General features: G+C 42.2%; 1 protein-coding gene across 9 annotated transcripts in view; it reads left to right on the forward strand.

The window, feature by feature from the left end:
• ncam1a (neural cell adhesion molecule 1a) overlaps window positions 1-21073 on the forward strand; it is a 217837-nt gene extending 196764 nt beyond the window's left edge. For 5 of the 9 annotated variants that reach the window (XM_020097380.2, XM_069539665.1, XM_069539667.1 and 2 more), the window contains 4 exons: window positions 9870-10077; window positions 11430-11546; window positions 12206-12670; window positions 15754-21073. In XM_020097380.2, coding sequence (XP_019952939.2) covers window positions 9870-10077; window positions 11430-11546; window positions 12206-12670; window positions 15754-15874 — 911 coding nt within the window. In that variant the 3' untranslated portion in view covers window positions 15875-21073. Of the gene's footprint in view, window positions 1-1503; window positions 3351-9869; window positions 10078-11429; window positions 11547-12205; window positions 12671-15753 lie in introns of those variants that run through there. The other 4 variants (XM_069539669.1, XM_020097383.2, XM_020097381.2 and 1 more) reach the window with 3 other exon arrangements.
• The last annotated feature ends 206 nt before the right edge of the window (window positions 21074-21279 follow it).

Here is a 21279-nt window from a genome sequence, read left to right on the forward strand (position 1 = left end):
GAGGGGAGACAAAAACATCACGATTATCATGCAAAATGAATTGATCATAATAAACATGACACAAACGTGGCAGGTGTTGAGAGCTGATCCATCCAAATCTCCCCAGCTAAGGTTGACGTTGGATTAAAACGACTGAAAATCAGCCATTAACTTCTGCAGTTTTCAATAACATGAGCTCATCCATGTCATTTACTTGACCCTCATAACCAGCTTCTGTTTTGGCTGTGTGGTTTTGCATGGTTTTGCGTTCTCCCTGTCATGACCAGTGGTGTAACAGTAGCTGAAGAAGTGTCTCCACTGTGAATATTGTTCTTGTACAAAAGACGAAACCTTTGTAAAATAACAGTTTCCTCTCTGTTAACCACAAAACAGCTGCCGCGCTCGTTAAGCAAATCTCTACTGAGTCAATTTCATTTTTAAAATCTATATTCAACGTGTGTCTTTTAGCCGATTTCTTGTTTCTTGGAAAGGTCATTTTATATTCCAGTGATTTGTGACATCAAGTGTGTTTTGATAGAAACATAATGAGGCTCTGATTACTCTTTGATAGGCGTAAAGAGGAAGCCTCTCTGATGAGTGTGTCTGCAAAGTTGCAAAAAGTATTTTACACAAACAACTAATTCCTCTGTATGACCACGTCTCCGTGATGCTCCTGCAGTGGCGTCATTACTCCACGGGCTTATTGGGGAGCTGCTAATTGGAAATTGAAATTATAATTTTTTTTTCCAGGCTTGGGCTCCAGCTTCCAAAAACTCACATAGCAACAATCTAAACGTCCTACTGTGTCTACAGTAATGAGCTAGTGGAAGAACTAATGAGGCCTTTGGATCAGGTTTACATGTCGGTGGCAAGTAAGCACGCACTTGCATTGACCTTTCATTACGCCACTGGTCATTACAAACCGGAGATAATAGCTTGACTCGTGTGGATGTGCTCTCACATCCAGGTTGTCATCTGTCTCTAAACTCTGCCGGTGATCTGCGCCATGACTGATTCCAAGCTCCCCTTGTTTACATGAAACGTTCGACCGCAGAGGGCGGACCGCAGTGTGTCTGAAAACGTCCTCCTTTCTCCTGTCATCCCCCATTACCTTCATTTCTGTGACCTTCCACCCATGCCTGCCGTGCACCATGTGTCATTTGCCGTGCTACTAACATGCTATGACTTTCTTTTTGCTTTGATCCTCTAACTTGGATTTCCTTGTTTTATTCCTCGGTTGAGTCTCTTATAGCCTTCCAGACTTGTATTTCTGTATTTCTGACCTATTTTTCTATCTCTCTCCCTCTTTTCCCTCTTTTCTCCTGCTTCCTTTTTTCTCCTTGTCCTCTTCCTGTCTTCATGTGTGATCTTCTTGGGCACCTGTGGACCATGACATTGTCATACACACAAATTCCTCTCTCTGTTTGTGCCTTTATTATTATTATTTTATTTTCTTGTCACACCTTACTGCTGTGCCCTTCACTCAAAAATGTATGTATGTGTATTGTTGATCGATTACCTCAGCTACCCTTGGTTGCCAGTGTGTGACGTCCAGTCTGGCAGCTCTCCTGCTGTCCATGCTCACTGTGCACTGGCTCTCATAAACTGATTTTGTTCAAGGAGAAAGAGGATAGTCTGAGCCGGTGAAATCTTTGGGCACAGACCCCTTTGCTTTCTATGCCTTTTGACCCTTGTGCAGCCACACACAAGATTAAAAAACGATGAAGACAGGGACGCTGGAAGTCACCCAGAGTTTAGGGTGCTGAGAGAAAGTCTATACAATGCATTCATTGATTTTTCTATTCATTTGAACGGCCCGCAACATTTTATACCAGTTTTAGACGGCAACAGGCAGCGAACGTATTACTGCCACTAAAATCTGTGATCCTCTCAGCTCACGCTAAAGTTATCTGCTCCACATTCTACACTTGTGCATCAGGCCGCACAGAAAATACACAGAATGTTCTGAAATCAAATATTACAGAAAATTTCGTCCCATGATTTCTGCATTGGGGACACCCATAAAACAATTGGTGCAACATCTGGAATTCAAACGAGCTCCCAGAGACAATAACCTCCTACGTTTGCAGAGATGAAGCAGTTAAATTGAATTTCTTAGGCCTACTACTGTGCTACCATCAAAATGGTAGTGCAGAAAATAAAATCTAAACTTTTCTCTTATTCATTTGTGTCGTTAAAAAGGTTTTGCCTTGTAGTTACAGCCCCTGACCTGTAGGGGTTGCTGCAGCCCCCTCAGCACCCCTCCTTCCAGCGTCCTTGGATGTCGAGATATTGGTTTCATGATGTTATTACAGGGTGCTCAGTACTTGCATTATTCTCAACTTCTGGGGATTTAGACTCTGTTATTATTCGTTTTCATATTTTTTTTTGTCATGTCTATAAAATGAATAGATCCAGAGAGGGAAACGTTTCGAGGGTTTTGTCATCGTTACACGATGGACATGGGTGCTTCCTCTGAGATACAGTGTGAACAGAGTGTTGCTGCTTTGTTTTAGATACAGTTAACACATTCATAATGCCTTAATGTGATCTCAAGAGGGGAGATAAATCAAAAGTAATTACCTGACACCGTTTAATCACGTGTCCACAGTGTTCTAACCAGTCACGGCAATCGCAAAGAGACTTTTATTTTGGAATTTATTGCCTAACAAACAGACACATCATTCTGATCTTATGTCAGAGACGACATACGAGCATGACAAGTGCATGAGAGCTGACACTAGGCATGATCCGGTGTCCATGAATGTGCTTATGCCGCTGCTTTCAACTTCCCCCCCAGTCGAGCATTATGAATGTGGTAACTCAAGTGTTGAGTGCAAATGCCGTGCCTAATTTCTGTTTATTATCATTTTTGTGTTTCTGGGATCCAAGCTTGAGAAATCCTGCTGGACAAAGATGCAGAGGGAAAACATTTTGCAGAGAAATGTAGTATTGATTATGGTCAGAGTACTCATTTTTTTTCTGGAGACTTTATTACTTGTCAATATTACATATTATGCTCACGTTCAAATACATTGTTATGTAACCGCCTTGTCAGAAGAGAGAGGTCAGAGGGTTGTGCAGAGAAACTAATCATGTTTTTGTGACCGTGTACAAACTCTTTTCACACTGAGAAACGCAAGAAGTCAGCTGTTGTTTCGACGGTTCATTGTTCCCTTTTTACCCGGAAGCAGAGAAATGTCGAAAAAGAAAAACGCTGACATGCAACAGCTGTTAAAACACTAAAAAATACTCATCTTCAATTATGTGAAATTATTTTATTCTCTGAGACATTTTTGTAAGTACATATCAGTGTATTTCCATGTAACCATTGTAGGGTTGAAATAAAATGTCTTTCTTTTTTTCATGAACGTAATGGCTTCCTGAAGCTTTAGCTATTTCACTGCACAGGCTCATCATGGCCGAGCACAGTTCAGCCTCTTTATCCAACGCAGCTTCAACACGATGTCTGTATTCTGCATCCGGTGTTGCTTTACACCAGAGCACACATGACAGCGATTGAGTTTAGAAGCCTGGATACAGACGAACTGGAGAAGATGCAGGTTGCGTTCTAAGGGAAAACAGAGCAGATGGTAAACAGAGTCTTATCGAGGAAAAAGGCTTTTTAATTCTACAGCCCGCGAACAGTTTATTTAAAAACTGAATTTTACAAGATTCTTTTACTTTTTTAATGAAAGAGCTCATTTTCTATCTCTCTCTTCTAAATCAGAATCACTAAAATCGATGATCCTTTCCGTTCACGTCCAACATATCGACATTTGTGCAACAGAGTCGCAGAAAATGAATGGAAAGAACATGAAAACCAATGAATTGCAGTGACAGCCTCTAACCAGTAGGGGTTGGTGCGTCCCTGCTCCCGGCGTCTCAACGTAAAAGTGGACGTTTCTCTCTGTGGTGTTAAAACATCTCTTAAGAAACCGCAGCTACTTTTTTCATATGTCGTTACTACAACTGTAGTGTGTTGTTTGTAGTCACGTCCAGAAAACCCCCCCACCAATATTCGTACCGTGATCTCACCCCCCCTACTGGCAGGATTGTTATTCAGTGGCCGTCTCAAGTTGTTAAATACCAGAAAGTTTCTCTTCGGTATTTTCCGTCACCTTCTCTGGTTTTTGTTTGGTTGGTTTAACGGAAACAAAACGCTTGTGGAAAATCTCAATATATTTAAAATTCATCTTTTCTCAAAGCTCTCCACACTCTGCTCCCACAATGCATCACAGTGCTGCAGAGTCGTGGGAGGTGGAGGAAGGCGACGCACAGACTCACGTCACCTTCGTACCGACATGATCGGTTCAATGTGAGAGAGTTAACAAAGCATTGATACATTTCCAGTAATCAGACAGATGTGAATGAAAACATCATTTCATCCCCACTTTAGATTTATTTAAAGTCCAAACATGAGGAGTTTTTAAACCACTTCACTCGACTTTATAAAGAATCACAGTCTTACACAAACAATCTGGATTTTCTCCAAATGGTTCGGTGCAGATGAATGGACGTTCACTCCGAGGGCAGCTCTTGTGTTTCAGCGACATGTTGAAATACAACTTGTTCCTGTTGTACAAAAAGAAGAAGAGGGCGTTCTTGTTGTTGGTTATCTGCGATGTTGTCGTGGTTTTTATTTGTCTTTATCATTCGAAGCAAAGGTTTCTCAGCCTGATGTGTAAACTCTGACAAACAAACTCGCTCTCTCCCTTCGGCCTCACGCACCTGGAGGTAGAATAACCTGTTTACCCAGACGGGAGTGAAAAGATCTATTTTTTTCCTTGGGATCGTTTCTTTCGTGCCGTTTTTTCATCTCTCAGCCTGTGACCTTCTGACCTTCCTTATTTCCCGGGCCGGGATCAAAAGCCAGACTCGTATTCCTTCGCTTTATTACCCCTGGCAGCGCCGCTCCATCTCCACTAGGCTCTGTCACACAGATAATAAGAGTTTACAACACCCCCGAGGTGCTCTTTGTCACTCGTCGGTCCCTCCTGGTGTTCATCAGTGCTCAGTGAGTAATGCTGGTGCTGATCAGAGCTAAGTGCTTTTCATTTCTACTAATCAGGACCTTCGTATAAATGTTTGCATCAGACCTGCGTTGCATTTAAACAGAATATTCCTCTTCCCGTGAGGCGAACGGTGCGGCCACCCTCTGCATGCAGAGCACCGAAGGAGCTGCAACATTTCTTTAGCCTGTCAGCTGGATGCGATAAATGAGATGAGGCGTCCAGGAGTCTGTTGGGAGCTATTTTACACATGGATAGAAGTTAAGATCGAATCAGCAGAAATTTAAGGGAAATTAAGAGCCGAGTTCTTTTAAATCTATCGTCCCTTTCTACAACTTTACTTCCTGTTGTACATGTTTTTCAAATTAACAGATTCTGACTGAATCAAAAGTGTCAGTCAGATTATCATCTCTGTCTCATTATCTTCTCACTGCATATTAAATATTATATATTATATTATTAGGAGTAAAACCTTTTCCCTAATGCTTCCCTTTTTCACCCCTCACGCTCCATGAAAATGAGTTGGCAGTATATATTTTTCAGGCCAGTATACACATCAGTTTTTAATGCCTGTTGCCGCTCCAGTAAAATGCCTGCAACACTACACACACACACACACTCACTCCTGCATGAAGTCTCCACAGAGATCTTAATCAGTCAGAGACTGAGTCAGTTATCAGCATCACTCCTGCTTCCTCTTGCCAAAAAAAACAAGCTGAAGGTTTTATTGGTGGAGCAGCGCCACACTGTGGTCGAGCTCTGGCACCTACATGGGGATTACTGAAGAGACTTTAAAGCCATGCCCAAAGAAAAAAGGAACAGAGCATAGAAACAGTGGAAGTAGAAAGAGAAAATAGATTTTAGAAATAGTGATAGTGTTGATTTGCAGATGTTAACCAATTCTAAAATAGGGATTCCGTGGTACATAATTAATATATATTAAAATAATTTTCACCATGATGACGTAAAGAGTTTCACAGATAGAATTACACAATCAATATGTATTTAAATGGGACATTTCAAACTAATCAAATATAATTCAAAGTGCTTTAAAAAAAAGGCTGTTGAAAAATTAATTAAAATTACTTTAACAGGTAGAATAACATAGTTTTCAGCCGATCAAGAATTCATACGTCAGTGCTCATATTTCATAATTCTACTCAGCGTGAAGAACGTCGTTTTTTTTTTTTACCTCAAATGAAGATTTGACAGAATTAGGAACAGTAATGAGCCTTTAACGTGACGATCATGTCTCCTCAGGTCAGAATCGCTTCACGTGTTAGAGACACAGAGGATGTGATGTAAAGAAGCAGTGAGATGATGCTGCAGGTTCTAGAGTGAGAGTTTCTTCTTTCCGACACACGTGACAAGTCTAATCAGCGTCGACGTGGAGATCCTTCTAACCCTCTCTGCATCTTTGTTGCATGGAGGATGTTATTTAAATTTTTCAGTGCGTGGTCTCACAGCTGGAGAAGAACGTCTCCTCTCTGTTCAAAAAAAAAAACCTTTAACTCTCCTTCTGCAGCTTAATGAGCAGATTCACATTCGTCGTTATGGCAGCACCAATCACCGCCTCCCCTCAAATTCATCCTGACGCGTAAACATATTTAAAATCCGATCCGCGTAACGAGAATGAAAATAAATGAGAAATATTAGTCTGTAGAAATAGAGCCATTAATGGATCAAGCAGTTTTTGAGAAAGTCTGGATGTTTTTAGTTTATCTCATTCATCTTAATCAGTTGCTACCGTTTGAATGCGTCCCTCGGGGTTGTAATGAAATGTAAATTAACTGCCAATATGAAGGTTTTTCATCAACGTGCTGCTGCGTTAAATGTGGCAGATCGTCTGTGCAGCCTGGACAGTAACCACTTATTGATTTTCTTGGGATTGTGTGGTTTCCAGTGAAATTGAGGCTTATCACATGCGCCCTGTTATCTGCGCTCCTCCGGGGGGGGAGGGGGGGGGGGGCTCAGTACTGTACCTGACAGGCCTGTAAAGAGAAATGTTTGTGTCGTCCATCCTGACACATAGATTTGTGCGTTCTCTCTCAGTGAGCGCTCGGTGACAACACCCTTCGACGACAACACCCCCCCCCCCCCCCCCCCCCCCCCCCCCCCCCCCGGAGCCCTGAAAACATGCCACATGATTTATTGTGCCTGTTAAAATGCAAATGAAGCAACGGGCAGAGGGAAAAACAAGTGTTGACTGCTTCACTTTAGTCAAATACATCTAAATACACAGGGCCGGCACACTCCTGCTTCTCTGATTGCAGCCATCAGGGAAAATGAAGGACTGCGTTGCACCGAAAAGGTCAAAAAACGCTGAATTGAAATGAAATGTCTGGACTGACCACGTTAAACGAATCTGTCATTCAAGAGACGTAAACACAGACATATCTGAGGCTTGAGTTTAAAAAGAATCATCGTCCATTGTGTCCGTCTGTGAAGTTCTTAGGTTTTAACGAGTCATGTGCTACAAGGCCACGTTGACAGAGCTCACCTCGGAGCCCCGGAGGATTGTGGGCCGTCATTCGCCCTGATCCGTGTCAGTCACATGTTTAATGGTGCGTTCAGGCGCTGCTTGTCAACTCGTAAAGTCTGGGTGTTTTATGTCAGTGGTAAATATGTCACATAAACGGGACCAATGAAAAATTAATGGTTGATGTAAATAACCTGAGGTTGGGTTAAACTTTACAACATTACAACAGAACCACTGAACAGATCTGGAGCAGGTCGTGAACATGCTCGTGCTAATTTGTGCTTTTGACGTCATTCGGAGCCGGAGTCTGCATCGATCGATGGTTGGAGTCGTGGTATTGAGGTCACGCTAATAGACGCTTACAGTCCCAGCTCATGACGTTTCACCCATGAGCCCTTTGAACCCATTTATTTCATCAAATATCTTAAAAACGAAACTAACTGGACACACTTGGACGTGCTTCAGTGTGATAATAACCTCAAATGAGAGAAGCTTTCTTTTAGAGAAATGTAAGTGACGTGGTGTTAATAATTTATATAACCAAAGCCATACAGACACCAGAGGGACACGTTTTCTTGTCGTATATACAGACTATGGGTGTAACGCATTAAGATCTACTAGGACTGGATGTAATGTGGTTTCTTGTGGGCAAGAAGCAACAAGAAAAAAATCTACTGCGATGATTCTATATCACCGTTTTTGTCAGGGTCACGTATTAATGCACATCCGTTGAGCTGTGTGAGTCATTGTACACATTGCAAATACAAATAATTTCCTGTTTGAAGTATTTCGGTAAGTAGCTTGTGTTTTGACCCCATTAGATGAAAAATATGACATTAAAATGTTTCTCATCGACTGTGATTAACTTGACCGAGGTCACCGAAACACCCTATAGATTTTGTTTGTGTGTTTGTTTTTCTTAAATGCACAAACAGCTCGCACGCCAAGATGGAAATCTGGCTCCCGTTTATTAGTCTGGATTTATAAATAAACTCATCAAATGCCAGAATGAGCAATGAGAGCTAAACACCGTTCTTGAAATGCAAAGCCGTAAAGCCTGAACCGCCTTGGACCCCAAATCCTGTTTATGCGATCCTGACTATGAACTGCATGTGCATTTGTTTATGTAGAATAATGTGTGTGTGAAAAAAAATCACCTGCATTTGCACTTTGCCCTCAAAGTGGAATTAAAAAAAGAAGATAAACAGCTGCTCAGATAACCCAGTTCAACCTTCATGTTTTCTGGGAGCAGCTTAAAAAAAGATATTGAATTGGAACTATAACAATTCTTAAGTTCGTTAAAGTGAAAAGCTGGATAATGAGCCACGTGACATCTGCCACAGAAAAAAATCTTAGTTTGTTCCACTGGTCTGCCTCTGAGAATCATGGGTAAGAATGTGAATGTTTCTATAGAAGCGAATTAGCTCAGAATGATAAATCTGACATTTAATATTGAAGAAACACATCAATAATCTGTGTTTTTACCAGTAAATTAACTTTTTTGACAACACTAAAATATTTTTTTGCTTTTTAAATCACTTGATTAACCATCTTAGCAGTTCCCCCACCACCAGTGTCTGTAAATAAATTGTTTGTCACATTATTTGCAGATGATGTAACCGCCCTGTCTCCCAGAAATTACTTTTATAAACTACTCATTTGCAACAACGCCCCAACCACAAATGCCATAAACTGGTTTACAACCTTAATTTCCAGTAGACAATGACTTGGACAAATGACTTTGGGGATCCTCAGGCCTCAGGCAAAAAATTCAAAAATAACCACTGAAGTTTTGCCACGTAATTTGAACCAGACACATTTTTTCACATCAGATGTGTGAAAAGCCAAAGGGCTCGTTATGGTGCAGCCATGTGACAATCAAACACATTAGCGTGACAGTTTTTAGTACTAAAACGTAATTAAATGTGTTTGTATGTAGTCACAGTGCTAATATCCTCCTCCTCGTATTAAAGAAACTTATATAGAAATGTATTTGCTAGGTCCAGTTTGTCTTTACATATTGATTTAGATGTTTATTTTGGAAATCCTGCAGTTGTGTGTGAAATTGAACGTCTCAAGTGTGTCGGCCAAGTCGACTCTCTTTGAATATAAAGATGGGAAAATGAAAATGAAGGTTTTATTGTGTTTCAAAAGTTCCCATGTGGCCCTGACATGCTCTAAATTCCCTGTGAAAAGAGCGACACACTTGAGGTCTTGACAACCTCAAGCAGTTTTTTAAAAGCTTGACTGCATTCCTCATCGCCTCTCTCCCTCTCTCCTCCTAACTTTCTCTCTATCCCCCCTTCCTTCATGTTAAACCCTTTTCAAACTCCTCTCCCCCTTCTTTTCTCGCCTGTTTTGCTTGTGTCTCCCCCCCTCTCTCTGTCCGTGTCCTCCAGACGCCACGGGCGGCGTCTCGGGCCTCGGCACCGGAGCCATCGTGGGCATCCTCATTGTCGTCTTTTTCCTGCTGCTGGTGGGCGTAGACGTCACCTGCTACTTCCTCAACAAGTGCGGACTCCTCATGTGCATCGCTGTTAACTTCTGTGGGAAGGCCGGCCCCGGGGCCAAGAGCAAGGACATCGAGGAGGGCAAGGCCGCATTCACGTAAGTCCGTCCCATAACTGTGCACGGCACATCGTGATTGTTTAAAGATGCAGTGATTAATATGTTTTGTATTATCAAGAAGATCTTATTAGTCTGTGCACTGTGAAAACATTGCTCACAGCGACAAACCCACAGAGAATTATCACCAGCTGAGTTAAAAATGAAGCTCATAACAAATATTTACTCTCAGGAGAAGGTGAAGAGCAATTTTACATTTATAAAACCTGTAGAAATAGAAATGCCACGATACGACACGGAGAGGGAGTTTTGTTTGAGCTCTTCTCGAACCAACAATAGATTTCACCAAGCAGAAAAAAGTCCTGTCTGGATTCTCCTGATTCCTTGATACAGTACATAACTGTGGGAGAATAATATCCTGTCTGCACTAAAGCTGCTGGAAGTAAATACATCGTGTACCTTTTACTTCGAATCTTCTGCTTCTGACTGTCAGTTTGGGACAAACACGTTGAACTACAACAGAAGCAGATAACGTTTTATTTTTCCCTGGGAACACAACAGTTGACCATGTTTTGTGTTATGAGGGAAAAAAAAGGTTTCCCTTCACAATTTCTTCTCGATAATTTCGATGCTACTGACAGTGATGCAGAAATATTGATGTCAAGCTGCAGCTGCAGAAGCAATATCACATTTAAACTGCATGGCTCATATTAATAGTAACATATACAGTGCTGTATTTAACATTACCATTGTAAGTGTCTGTTTGTGTTGGAATGATGTTTGAGCACGTTGGCCTTTGTTTGATCAGAAATTCAGTTCAATGCATCGAGCTGTCTGTCATCACGCGCTTCAGAATGCAGCACAACAAAATAAATATTTCAACTAAACAGCTCAGATGAAACAGATTTATTGAGAGCGAATCGTGATGTGCACACAGTTGATATCTCGCCTCAGATCTAAACATGTCACCCACAGCTAGCGAACACTTGAAAGTGCCGCTCAGTCGCAGAGCGGCGTGACGGTAACAGACGAGCCCCCGGGGGGGAAAGCTACAATCAGAGCCTGCAGGTGGATGCAGGTGGAGGATGTTCACACGCTGGAGTAAAAGGATGAGAGAGTGTTTGGCGGCTTAAAGGACCGAACCAGCATGTTTACGTGTTTCTACTCGTTATCAAATCAAATTTGTTTTACTCTGCTACTGATCATTGGTGATTCTTTAAATAGATTTGTTTCTGTCACACGGGCGGGGTGCCACTGTGTTCGGGTGCGATAACACGAGCTGCCTGTTTGACCCTACATGAGTCTACGCTCCTCTGTGATCTGACGCTGTTCGACAGAAATATAAAAAGTTAGTGTGTGAACTCGCTAATTGTCAGTTGCCATCTCACCAACAGGAAAGATGAGTCCAAGGAGCCGATCGTTGAGGTGAGAACAGAGGAAGAGAACGTCCCAAACCAAGAGGGGGGGGGTCCCACGGAGCCCAATGAGACCACGCCTCTGACAGAACCTGAGTGAGTCCAATTAGAACCAGCACCACGCCCACATTTTACAGTTTACAGACTTAAATCTCTCTGCAATGGTAAAATCAGCTGTATGCACGAGAAAGTACTGAAACTAGAATTATATTTCACTTGCAAATCACATCTCTGTGTATGATGTGGAATATTTTAAACCGTAAAGCTGCTGATACTGTATAATACAAGACAAGTCACATATTAATACGTGTTAATATTCAATAATCCTCAGGTCTGCGAGTGTAGGACTGTGGCTATGACCACTGTACCATATCTTTAAATATGCATACCTCCGCCACGGTCCAACAGACAATTCAAAGCAAGAGTCAAATCTAGTCTGAATTTAGCTCATTCAGATCGAGTCGGATCAATCACCACCTTCTCCCGGCTCCTTTTATTTTAGCGTCCTGAACCTGAGAGTGCTGCTTTCTCTGTGTACTTTACTGTTGTGTTATTTTCTTTACCCCTTCACGAATATTTTGTTGCTAACATTCTGATATTGTAGATTTTTCTTTCTCACTGCAGCACTGTAGCACTCACTCTGCCTTGTTTATGACGTGCACTCTCCCTCTACCTCTTTATTTCTCTCGTTGTCCTTTTTTTCTTTCTTTTCTGGTGGCTCTCTGCTTCCTCCCTCCCTCCCCCCCACCACACAGGCCCGCCGCTGCTGCAGACACCACCTCCCCGGCGGCAAACTTGCTCCCCGCCACTGCCACTAACTCAGTTACTGAGATCTTTAGCACGGCACACAGCAGTCCTGCTAGCGAGAGCACCACAATAACCACCAGCGCCTCCAGCCCGACCAAAGCCGCCCCTCCCAGGTCCTCCCCGAAAAACAGCCCTGTTGCCCAGTCCGGTTCTCTTAAAGCTAACACCCAGCCTGATGTTGGGCCCCTGGTCGACCTGAGCGACTCCCCTAAAGTCCCCCCCTCTTCCAACCCAACACCCGCTGTCTCAGAGGCAGTCAGTTCGCCCTCCGCTAACGCCGATGGCCCACAGAGCCAGAGCGACCCAGTCAAAGCCCCTGACAGCAGCCAGAGTAAGGACTCACAGGTAGACGGCCCGAGCAAGGATTCCCCCAATGCCCCGTGCACAGACTCAACCACACCAGCTCAAAATGAGTATGAACACTTTCATTTTCACATCCCTCCACCTGTCTCCACCTCTCTTCCAGTGGCATCCCAATGAATCGTTTCTAAAGGAAGATTCACCCTTGAAAATGAATGCAGAGATTTTGATTCTTCAGACCCCCACATCCACCAGTCAGGAACATTTATATTAATTAATGTAAGGAACAGGCAGTTTAAATGTGCCAAGAGAAATGACATAAGGGACAAAATGTTTGACCTTGCAGTCGTTTCCCTCCAGAGGTGAACGTTACCTGAACACAAAATCACAAACTAAAAGCTGCACACTCTCTTCCTCAGCTTTCATCTTCACATACAATGTAGAGGAGGTAAAAAGTGACAAGAAAATGATTTTCAGTCCCTCAGACTTTTCATCAGTGCTTCTGCAACGCTGCCTTTAGATTTCAACATTGTTGTCTGATCCTCCAGTAAATACATGTTTGTGAGTGGGCTCGGCACAACTGCTCAATAAATAAATATTGTTGGAAAAGATCCGTTGTGTCTGCCAAGAAGCTGCATCATTATACCTGAATGAATGCAGCCAGAAATGTAGTTGCAGTTTGAAAAAAGGAAGCACGGCTTCGAGTGTCGACGAGCCCCAGATTCTCCAGTGATGGTTTATTCTTACAAACACCCACCTTTTTATTGACACGGGTAAAAGTTCTGAGAGAACACAGGAAAATATCAACATCTGAGTCAAAACCAAAAGATCTGGTTAAGCAAAGGTGGATACACAAAACCAACATCCTCTTATTTAAGCTGCTCAAGATGTATGATCGCTGACGGAACTTTGAAGGGTGAATCTTTCCAGATGTTATAAATGATCCAGTGGGATGTCACCAGTGCATGTTTGTCTTCAACCACCACCTCCGTCCTCCGCCTGTTCGTTTTCTGTCACTTCTTCATTTTTCACCCATTTCATCCCTGCATCATGGTGGGAACAGCTGAATGATGCATTTAATGTAATCTGAACCTTATCCCCATTGCAGGTTTAGTTACACGAGGACCTCTCGTAGACGTTTTAGCATATTGGAGGGAATTTATGGGATCGTTATGCTTCAGGCTTAAAGATCAAAAGGTTGATGCGCACAAGATTTAGTACTCAGACGGAGGAAGAGATCCAGGAGACATTGTTTTAAAAAAAAAAAAAAGACTTTAAACAAAGGCAAGAAATTAGAAGTTTAAAAAAAGCTTCCTGTCCTGCTGCACATGAAATTCTTGTTCGCTTCTTTAAAGAATAGAAAAAAAAGTATACACCTCTGTGGTGGAGGCAAATGAACACGTTCAAGTAATTTAAACACGTTCTTTTGATTTTAATAAAGGAAAACAGATGGTGAAGCATCTCTCTCTCAGACACCTCTGTTTTCTGTTTTAATTCCTGTTTTATTTCACTGGAACCACAAAGGGTTATTATCCGGGGATTTGCCCTGAGGAGTTTGCAGATGTTCCTGATTCCCAACAGCCTGTGAGGATAATGAGAGAGCTAAGACACAAGATGAATTACAGAGGCTCGCCGACAATTACTCCTCTCTTCCTCTCTCTCTCTCTCTCTTCCTCTCTCTCTCTCTCCCTCTCTCTCCTTCGTCTCGAGCCTCCCTCCCTCGGACGGCCGGCAGAGATGAAGATGTCAGTGATGAAGAATGGGGAGTTGAGAGCTAGTTGGAAGCAGAGCTCGTGTCAGCTCAGCATCACCTTGATATAACCACACTTGTCATGGGAGGGATTTGTCTTCATAACTCTGTGACAGAGCTGAGGTCTCCCTCTCCCTCTGATCTAAAGTGGTGATTCTTCTTCCACATCACTGAGGACTTTGCTCGTGCCTCTGGTGGAGGTATTGGTTTTCTGAGTGACCTGCTCCTCCTCAGGACCCCAAGTTGACTTCAGATCACACAGTCTATAGACCGTTACATGTGCTTATACAACTTAATGATGCTGCTAAACGCCACAGACTGATAATTAGAGCAGCACATCAAGAGTTTGATTCAATATTGATTACGTGGCTTTTTTAAATCTGGTGCATCATCACTGGCTGAATTCACCAGTCGACAAGGATGAGCCATTCCCATTGTGGACACTATGATCTTTCCTCTAGCACCACCATCAGGCAAAACTTTGTACACAAGCAAATGTGATGTAAAATTTCGTTTCCCCCGAGGGGAGGAACACATTTCTTTCACCCAAACAACATTTTAGCATCATGGGATGTTATGAGCATTTTCAGTGACGTGGTTATGTTGACACTGTTTCAATGCCCCGTATTATTTTATTCTAAAACATTCGAGAATCAAAGTTTTCAAAGATTACTCGTCTGAGTACTTTAAGTCTGTTTCTCAGCCTGATGTCGGGGTCGGATGTATTTATGGATCCTGCATGTAGGACAGACCCTGCCCTGACTTTGTGAAACCCTCAGAGAGCCAGTGTGTGTCTGCAGCATCCAGAAGTGTATTGATTAAAAATTCTATTTGAGCGTTAACACATGCGGAGGACAGAAGCGGAGGAGGTGGATGGATGAGTTATTTTGCACCACTTTCTCCAAACGTAAGCAGCAGCAGCAGTAGCTTATTACTCCAATACAATTCCAATGGGGGAACATATGCTAACAGCAGACAATGTTAGACTTAAGTGAAGAATGGCTTTAAAGTCTATTCCCATTGTGTTGCAGCTGAGTCCAGACGGCGTGTAATCCTCTTGTGCATTGTAGTTTGTGTTGTAGGTTATGCCTCAGTCTTTCATTCCTTCATGCATTGTGCCTACTGTACCGGCCCTGTCTCATTCCACATCGCCGCTCATTGTTCCTTGAAAATAGCTGTGACATCCATGTACTCTTATTTGATGTCTGGCTAGGATAGTGAGCGTGATCCCATTATGTGTGAAATGCATTCAGTTCCAGGAAGGGAAAACAAATTCCCTCAAAGCATCGTGCATGTTTTTCTTCCCCATCTTTCTTTGAAAAATGACACAAAAGGCAGCTCAGAGCAGACAGTTTAGCTGAGAGAGAGAATTAGTGGATTGCTGTTAACAGAGTCTCTTCTCTTTTTTTCTTCTCCTGGTTCTCCCTCACTGCTGTGTCCCCACAGCGGTAAAACTGTGAAGGACGATAACGCTAAAGTCGAGACGGAGGTGAAGAACGCCACGGCCGAGGTGAAGACGGTCCCCAACGAGGCTCCCCAGGCGAACGGCAACGAGAGTAAAGCGTAATCTCCCCTGCTGAGCGCTGGGAGGAAAATGGTGGTTCAGGGGTTGGAAAGGGTGGTTGGGTGGGTGGGGGTGGGGGGGGTTTAAGGTTAATCGAGGATGGGGGGGGTCACAGTCACTGAAACCTCAAAGCAATGTCACACACACCACCCCATTGCATCAGAAAAAAAAGTAAAAGTGGAAAAAAAGAAATCATGGGTCTCTCTCCTGCAGTGTCTTCTGACCAGTAAAATGTAAAGACCTCATGCACATGCCTTAGTAACTTCAATTTCTATTTGTTTAATTCTCACAGGAAAAAAAAGAAAGAAAAGAAGCTAATTTCATGCTCGTAGTTCGCCCACATTCTTGTTTGTAAAATTAAACTGTTAAACACAGAGACTGAGAAACTCTAGATATCCACGGTTGGACTGTAGCTTTACTTCAGTTTACTGCCTTCATCATGTACACACATGTAAGACTGGTACGTTACCAATAATACTCCTCGTTATGCAGTATGGTCGTCATTGTGGTAATGGATTATGGGTCTTTTTTTTTGTCGATATTTTGTTGTGTTTGAATAATGTGCAGACGTACTGCCTATTTAGCTTTTTCAATGTTTTTTTCCAGGGCTAGAAAGTAGAACATTAGCATGCCTGTTTTTTTTTGTTTTTTTTTTTTGCAAAGTTACTGTATTTCTGTACGAGTTCCTGTCATTGGTTTCTTTTTTTTTAGATGTTTTCTTTATTTTTTTTTGTTGTTTTTTTCTTAAATGCCTCCATATGGTTCTGGTCCAGAAGTCACGTAGTGTAAGCTACGAGAAACAGAGGAAGACAGCGGAGAAAGATTTATAACGCTGTCAACGTTAATGGTTTTCATCCTTGTCTCCTTAAAAAATGATGTTTATATACTTTTGCCTCATATGTTTTGGAAGACATGTAACTGCTGCATGGATTATGATCACAGGTAATGTTCTTACCGCTCCGCAGGGAGGGGGGGTGTTCCGTTTGTGCTTTGTGTGTTTAGCTACGTCTACTAAAATAGTTTGGTTAAGGTAAGGTAAGGGAAAGATGGCGGTTAAAGGGTCTCGTCCCAGCTGGGCCTCCCTGGAAAACCTCCATTGAAAGGAGACGTCCTGATAAGGGGCCCTTAAACACGAAGGCGCAACTGTTCTACTCCAAGTTGCTTCCGAACGTCCAAACCCTTCACCCTATCTCTTAAGCCCAACCAACCCGACCCTTTTAGCCGAGCTCTCGTTCTTTTGGTCTCTACCCGGAGGCCATGGCCATAGGTGAGGGTCAGAACGTAAATCGAAAGTCTTGCTTAGCGGATCATCTCCTTCTTCACCACAGCGGTCCCATACCTTCCAAATGTTTCCTGGGTTGCAAATGAGCTATGAATGTGATGTTCAGGAGACAGGGTTGTGTTGAAAATAAGGAAGTATAATTAAAGCTGCGCTCCTCCTCAGTGGCCACATCCCTCAAAGTCTAGCTGCGTCACATTCCTAAAGCGAGAAACTGCCTTACTCGACCTAAATTTGATAGAAACAAATTCTGTGTCTTATCCGTGTCCCAGTCGATTGTTCATTCTGCTTCCGGTCCTCGTCAACTCGTCTACGTGACCAAATATACCAGGCGTCTCCACACGGTCATTGGTATTTGTATTATATGAACTGGACCAATGAAAGAAAGGACGCTACAGGATGTAAATAACGGAAGCCCGGCTTAAAGTTCACGGTTTCTTCTTGGTGGTAGCTATGTAGTTAAAGTTAGTTAAATTATATAGATAGATTAAGTAGCAACATCGTACACTGAAACACCAGAACTGTGCCTGAACTACGAACCATTCTGGGCTGTTTTAACTCCCTGCATGTAATTTAGCGTTGTAGCTCGGGGTGGGAATTAGCGCTGATGCTAAGCGGAACCTTCTGTCGACTGTCTCGTCTCAGCCTTTCATCGGCGCCCCCTGGAAACCAAACACTTTGAAGGAGGTGGCGCCTGTAGTGGGACACAGCTGATGTGTGTTTGTGTGTTTTTAATATTGTCATTCGGTTTTCTTTAGATTCATATGAGAACACACCTTTATCTATTTCTCTCTCACATGTATACACACCCAACTTTTTCCAGAGGTTTAAAGTTTTTGGACCAGTTCTACGTGGTTTCGGTTCGACATTGACTCAAAATCTGTGATGTCAAAGTTCACAGGTTTGAGGAGTGAGAAGTAAAAAAAAACACCTTTAGCTTTTGCTGGTTTCGTCGTCCAAACCCGCTGAATTCTTCACTCACCCATCGCTTCTGCCTGCAATCGGTGTTGAATCTCACATTTGGTTTCTTGGCGCGGGGGTCTCACCTTCTTTCCGCCCACCGACTGATCCCTAACATTAGTTTCTCTCCGAGCTATAACCTCACTGCTCATGGATGACTCCGCTTCTTTAGATTTCTAGACCAGACGTCTGATCCGCTCAGCCAGCGTCTCCTCACTTTCACCACAGCTTATGTCAGTGTGTGTGTGTGTTTGTGTGTGTGTGTGTGTGTGTGTGTGTGTCACCACTGCTGTCACCATGTTGACGTTAAGTCTTTAATTAGTCTGTGCCTGCAGTGACGGGACATGTATTGTAGATTTGGTACGGTTCATAATTTAAACTCACTTTATCACAAAATTCTCACATCACCACGTCCATGTACTGCTGGATACTGAGAGATCTAGTTTTTCTTGTTACAACTGGCCAGAGTGAAAAACTGAATAAATTACACAACAGCGGAGTTTGATTATATTTGTATTACTTTGAGGAACCACACTGATTTATGTGGGCAGTTTGGTCCATTGGTTTGTTTGCCCAGTGTCTAATAAGATTCTATGATCGGTGTCTGTGTCTGCAAGATAAATCTCTGTTCAGCGTGAATGTTAAATACCCACAGACAGATCGCATCATCCTAAACACGAGTGCTAGTAGCCTTTTGTAATAAATTATTTTGTTGGTGAAATAAGGACAAAACCACAATTACAACGGGAGCAGGCAGGAAACCGGCGTCCGTTTGGTTCGGATTAGTCGAAGCCACGACTCTAGCAAAACAACACCCGTCTTTTTTTAAGGAGATAGATGTTAAATACACAAAAAAATGGAAATTAATGAATTAAGAAAACAGAAAAGCAGAGTTGGGGATAATGAGGGAGATCAAGATGTAGGATTTATGCCGATTGGCTGTGGTTATTTACTACGTGACAATACTTCAACATGCGTACCGGACAAAGACCTGGGGAGGGGTGTCTGCATCACCAACTACTACTCAGATATTTTGTTGACATAACCAATGTGTTAAAATACAAGAAATAATGAAGTCCTTTAAAATAAAAACCCAAACTGTCACAGGTCATAAAGATTCCTGTGGAAATTTGTGCTGGAGTTTGTTTTTTAATGGAAAAAGATGAGTCAGTCTGTAAATGAATGTACAAACTCGAGCCATTAAATTAAACTAAATTAAACTTTTGCTAATTTTAATTAAATATTAAATGGGTGTTGGGTGCATATTAATGCATACAAAGTAAATGAAAGGATTTGAAGATATTTTTCTGTGAATCCACAGATCCCTGTTGTGAGAAAATGATTAAGTCTCGACCGTTTTTATTCTTTTTGTACAGCGTTCCTCCTCTAGACTGCAAGCTAGTCCCCTGTGAATGTGTGAATCCATTGTGTCCTTTGTCATAGAGCTGAGCAGATAGTTTGATTGTGGAAAAAAACATGTAGCGTAATAGTGTGCGACAACAACAACACACAGACGTCTGACAGCAGCAAACTGGAACGACACAGTGCCTTTGAATAAGAAATAGTGGCGTCCATTCCATCCCCCACATCCAAGGTTTCACATCTCATTTCTCTGCCGATGTGCTTTTCTCCTCCTCTTCACTTCAGCTGTAAATGAATCAGTGCTTGGTTTAAATGGTCTCATGTATTCTCACTGACTGCATCGATTCGTTTTGGTTCATATGGTGGATTCTTTACGTGGTCGTTGTTTTAAGGAACATTCTGGATTATTAGACGTTTGGCTGTTGTTTCTGTTTTTATGATGAAGAAGACGCTCGACAGTTAATTGCTGAGATAGATTTTACCAAACGATAGATTTTCCTTTTGGATCCGCACCAAAATTAATTGGGTTCTTTCTTCCACCAAAAATAATCCTGCAGACAAGAACAAAACTATAATCAAATGAAAAACCTCCTCTGCAAAAAAAAAAAAAAAATATGACGGTTTGACACGTTCCCAGATCTCAGCATCGACTTGATGAGTCCGATGACGTCATAACCTAAACAAACGATTGCCAAACTGCCAAATCTTAACTCATCATCCCAGAAAAGGATCATCACACAATCTCACACACATTACGTCAAAGCACGAGATACAGTGACTCTTTGCTCAGGTCCCGACTCCTTGAAAGTATCTGAAACTGTTGGTCAGATGCTCGCATGCAAATTATATTAGAGAAGAAAATGATTATCGTCACAGTTTTTTTTTTTTTTTTTTTTTAAACATTGAAGGCTTCGTGTGTTGTGTTGATCTTTTTTCAAGTGTTGTGAAATGTTTAATGTTTGCTTCAAAAGAAAACTAATAAAAACAGTGAGAGGTGTCGACAGCAAAATTTACTGAAATATAGTGTGAACATGTGACTTTTTATTTTCAAATGCTCTGGAATATAAAATGTGGGACCAGACTTTGTGCAGAATTCTACTCGTGTCGAAGCTCCTGAAATCCATCAGCGGAGGACGATGGGGGAACCAGTCCCTCTTGTTCAGATACCTTCAGTATGACACAGCCTTGAATCTCTCCGCCTGAGGCCGACTCTCGATTCAGGCAGAATAAACACATCGGGGGTTTTTTTCTCAGCATTTGTTAGGAAATAAATCAAGATTCAAATTTCAGGGTTTGAAGGAGAGAAAGAAAATGAATGGTGCTCTTTCTCTTCTTATGACCCAACGGCTTCACCTTCAGTCAGACTTCACCGAGCAACAGCTTTTACCGTTTCTGATCTTCAGCTCTTTAAACAGCAGCTTTCTACCTGTAGGTCAGACATTAGGCCGCCGCCCCTCTGTCCCTCCCTCCCTCCGTCTGTCTGTCTGTCACTGTCACCGGTGTAAATACTAAACACTGAGGAAAGAAGGAAAACACGTTTTGACTTTGCATTCTGCCAGAAATTCTTGTGTTCAATAAAGTTAAAGGGAAAAAAGGACAAAGGTTGTGTGAATAGATTAATTTCTGTTGTGATACGTTGCAGAGACAGACTCAGGAAACTGAGGAACAGGTCAAAACACACTGATTTAACTGCAGCATCATAAATACTCAAATATGTTCTGTGATAAAACTGTTTTAAATGTTATTGTCAGAAAGTTAGTATAAAGACACATGTCTATGTTTAGGAATCCAAATAAAACAACAGAAA

This window comes from Paralichthys olivaceus, chromosome 15 (genome assembly GCF_024713975.1).
Source record: "Paralichthys olivaceus isolate ysfri-2021 chromosome 15, ASM2471397v2, whole genome shotgun sequence".
Taxonomy (NCBI): domain Eukaryota; kingdom Metazoa; phylum Chordata; class Actinopteri; order Pleuronectiformes; family Paralichthyidae; genus Paralichthys; species Paralichthys olivaceus.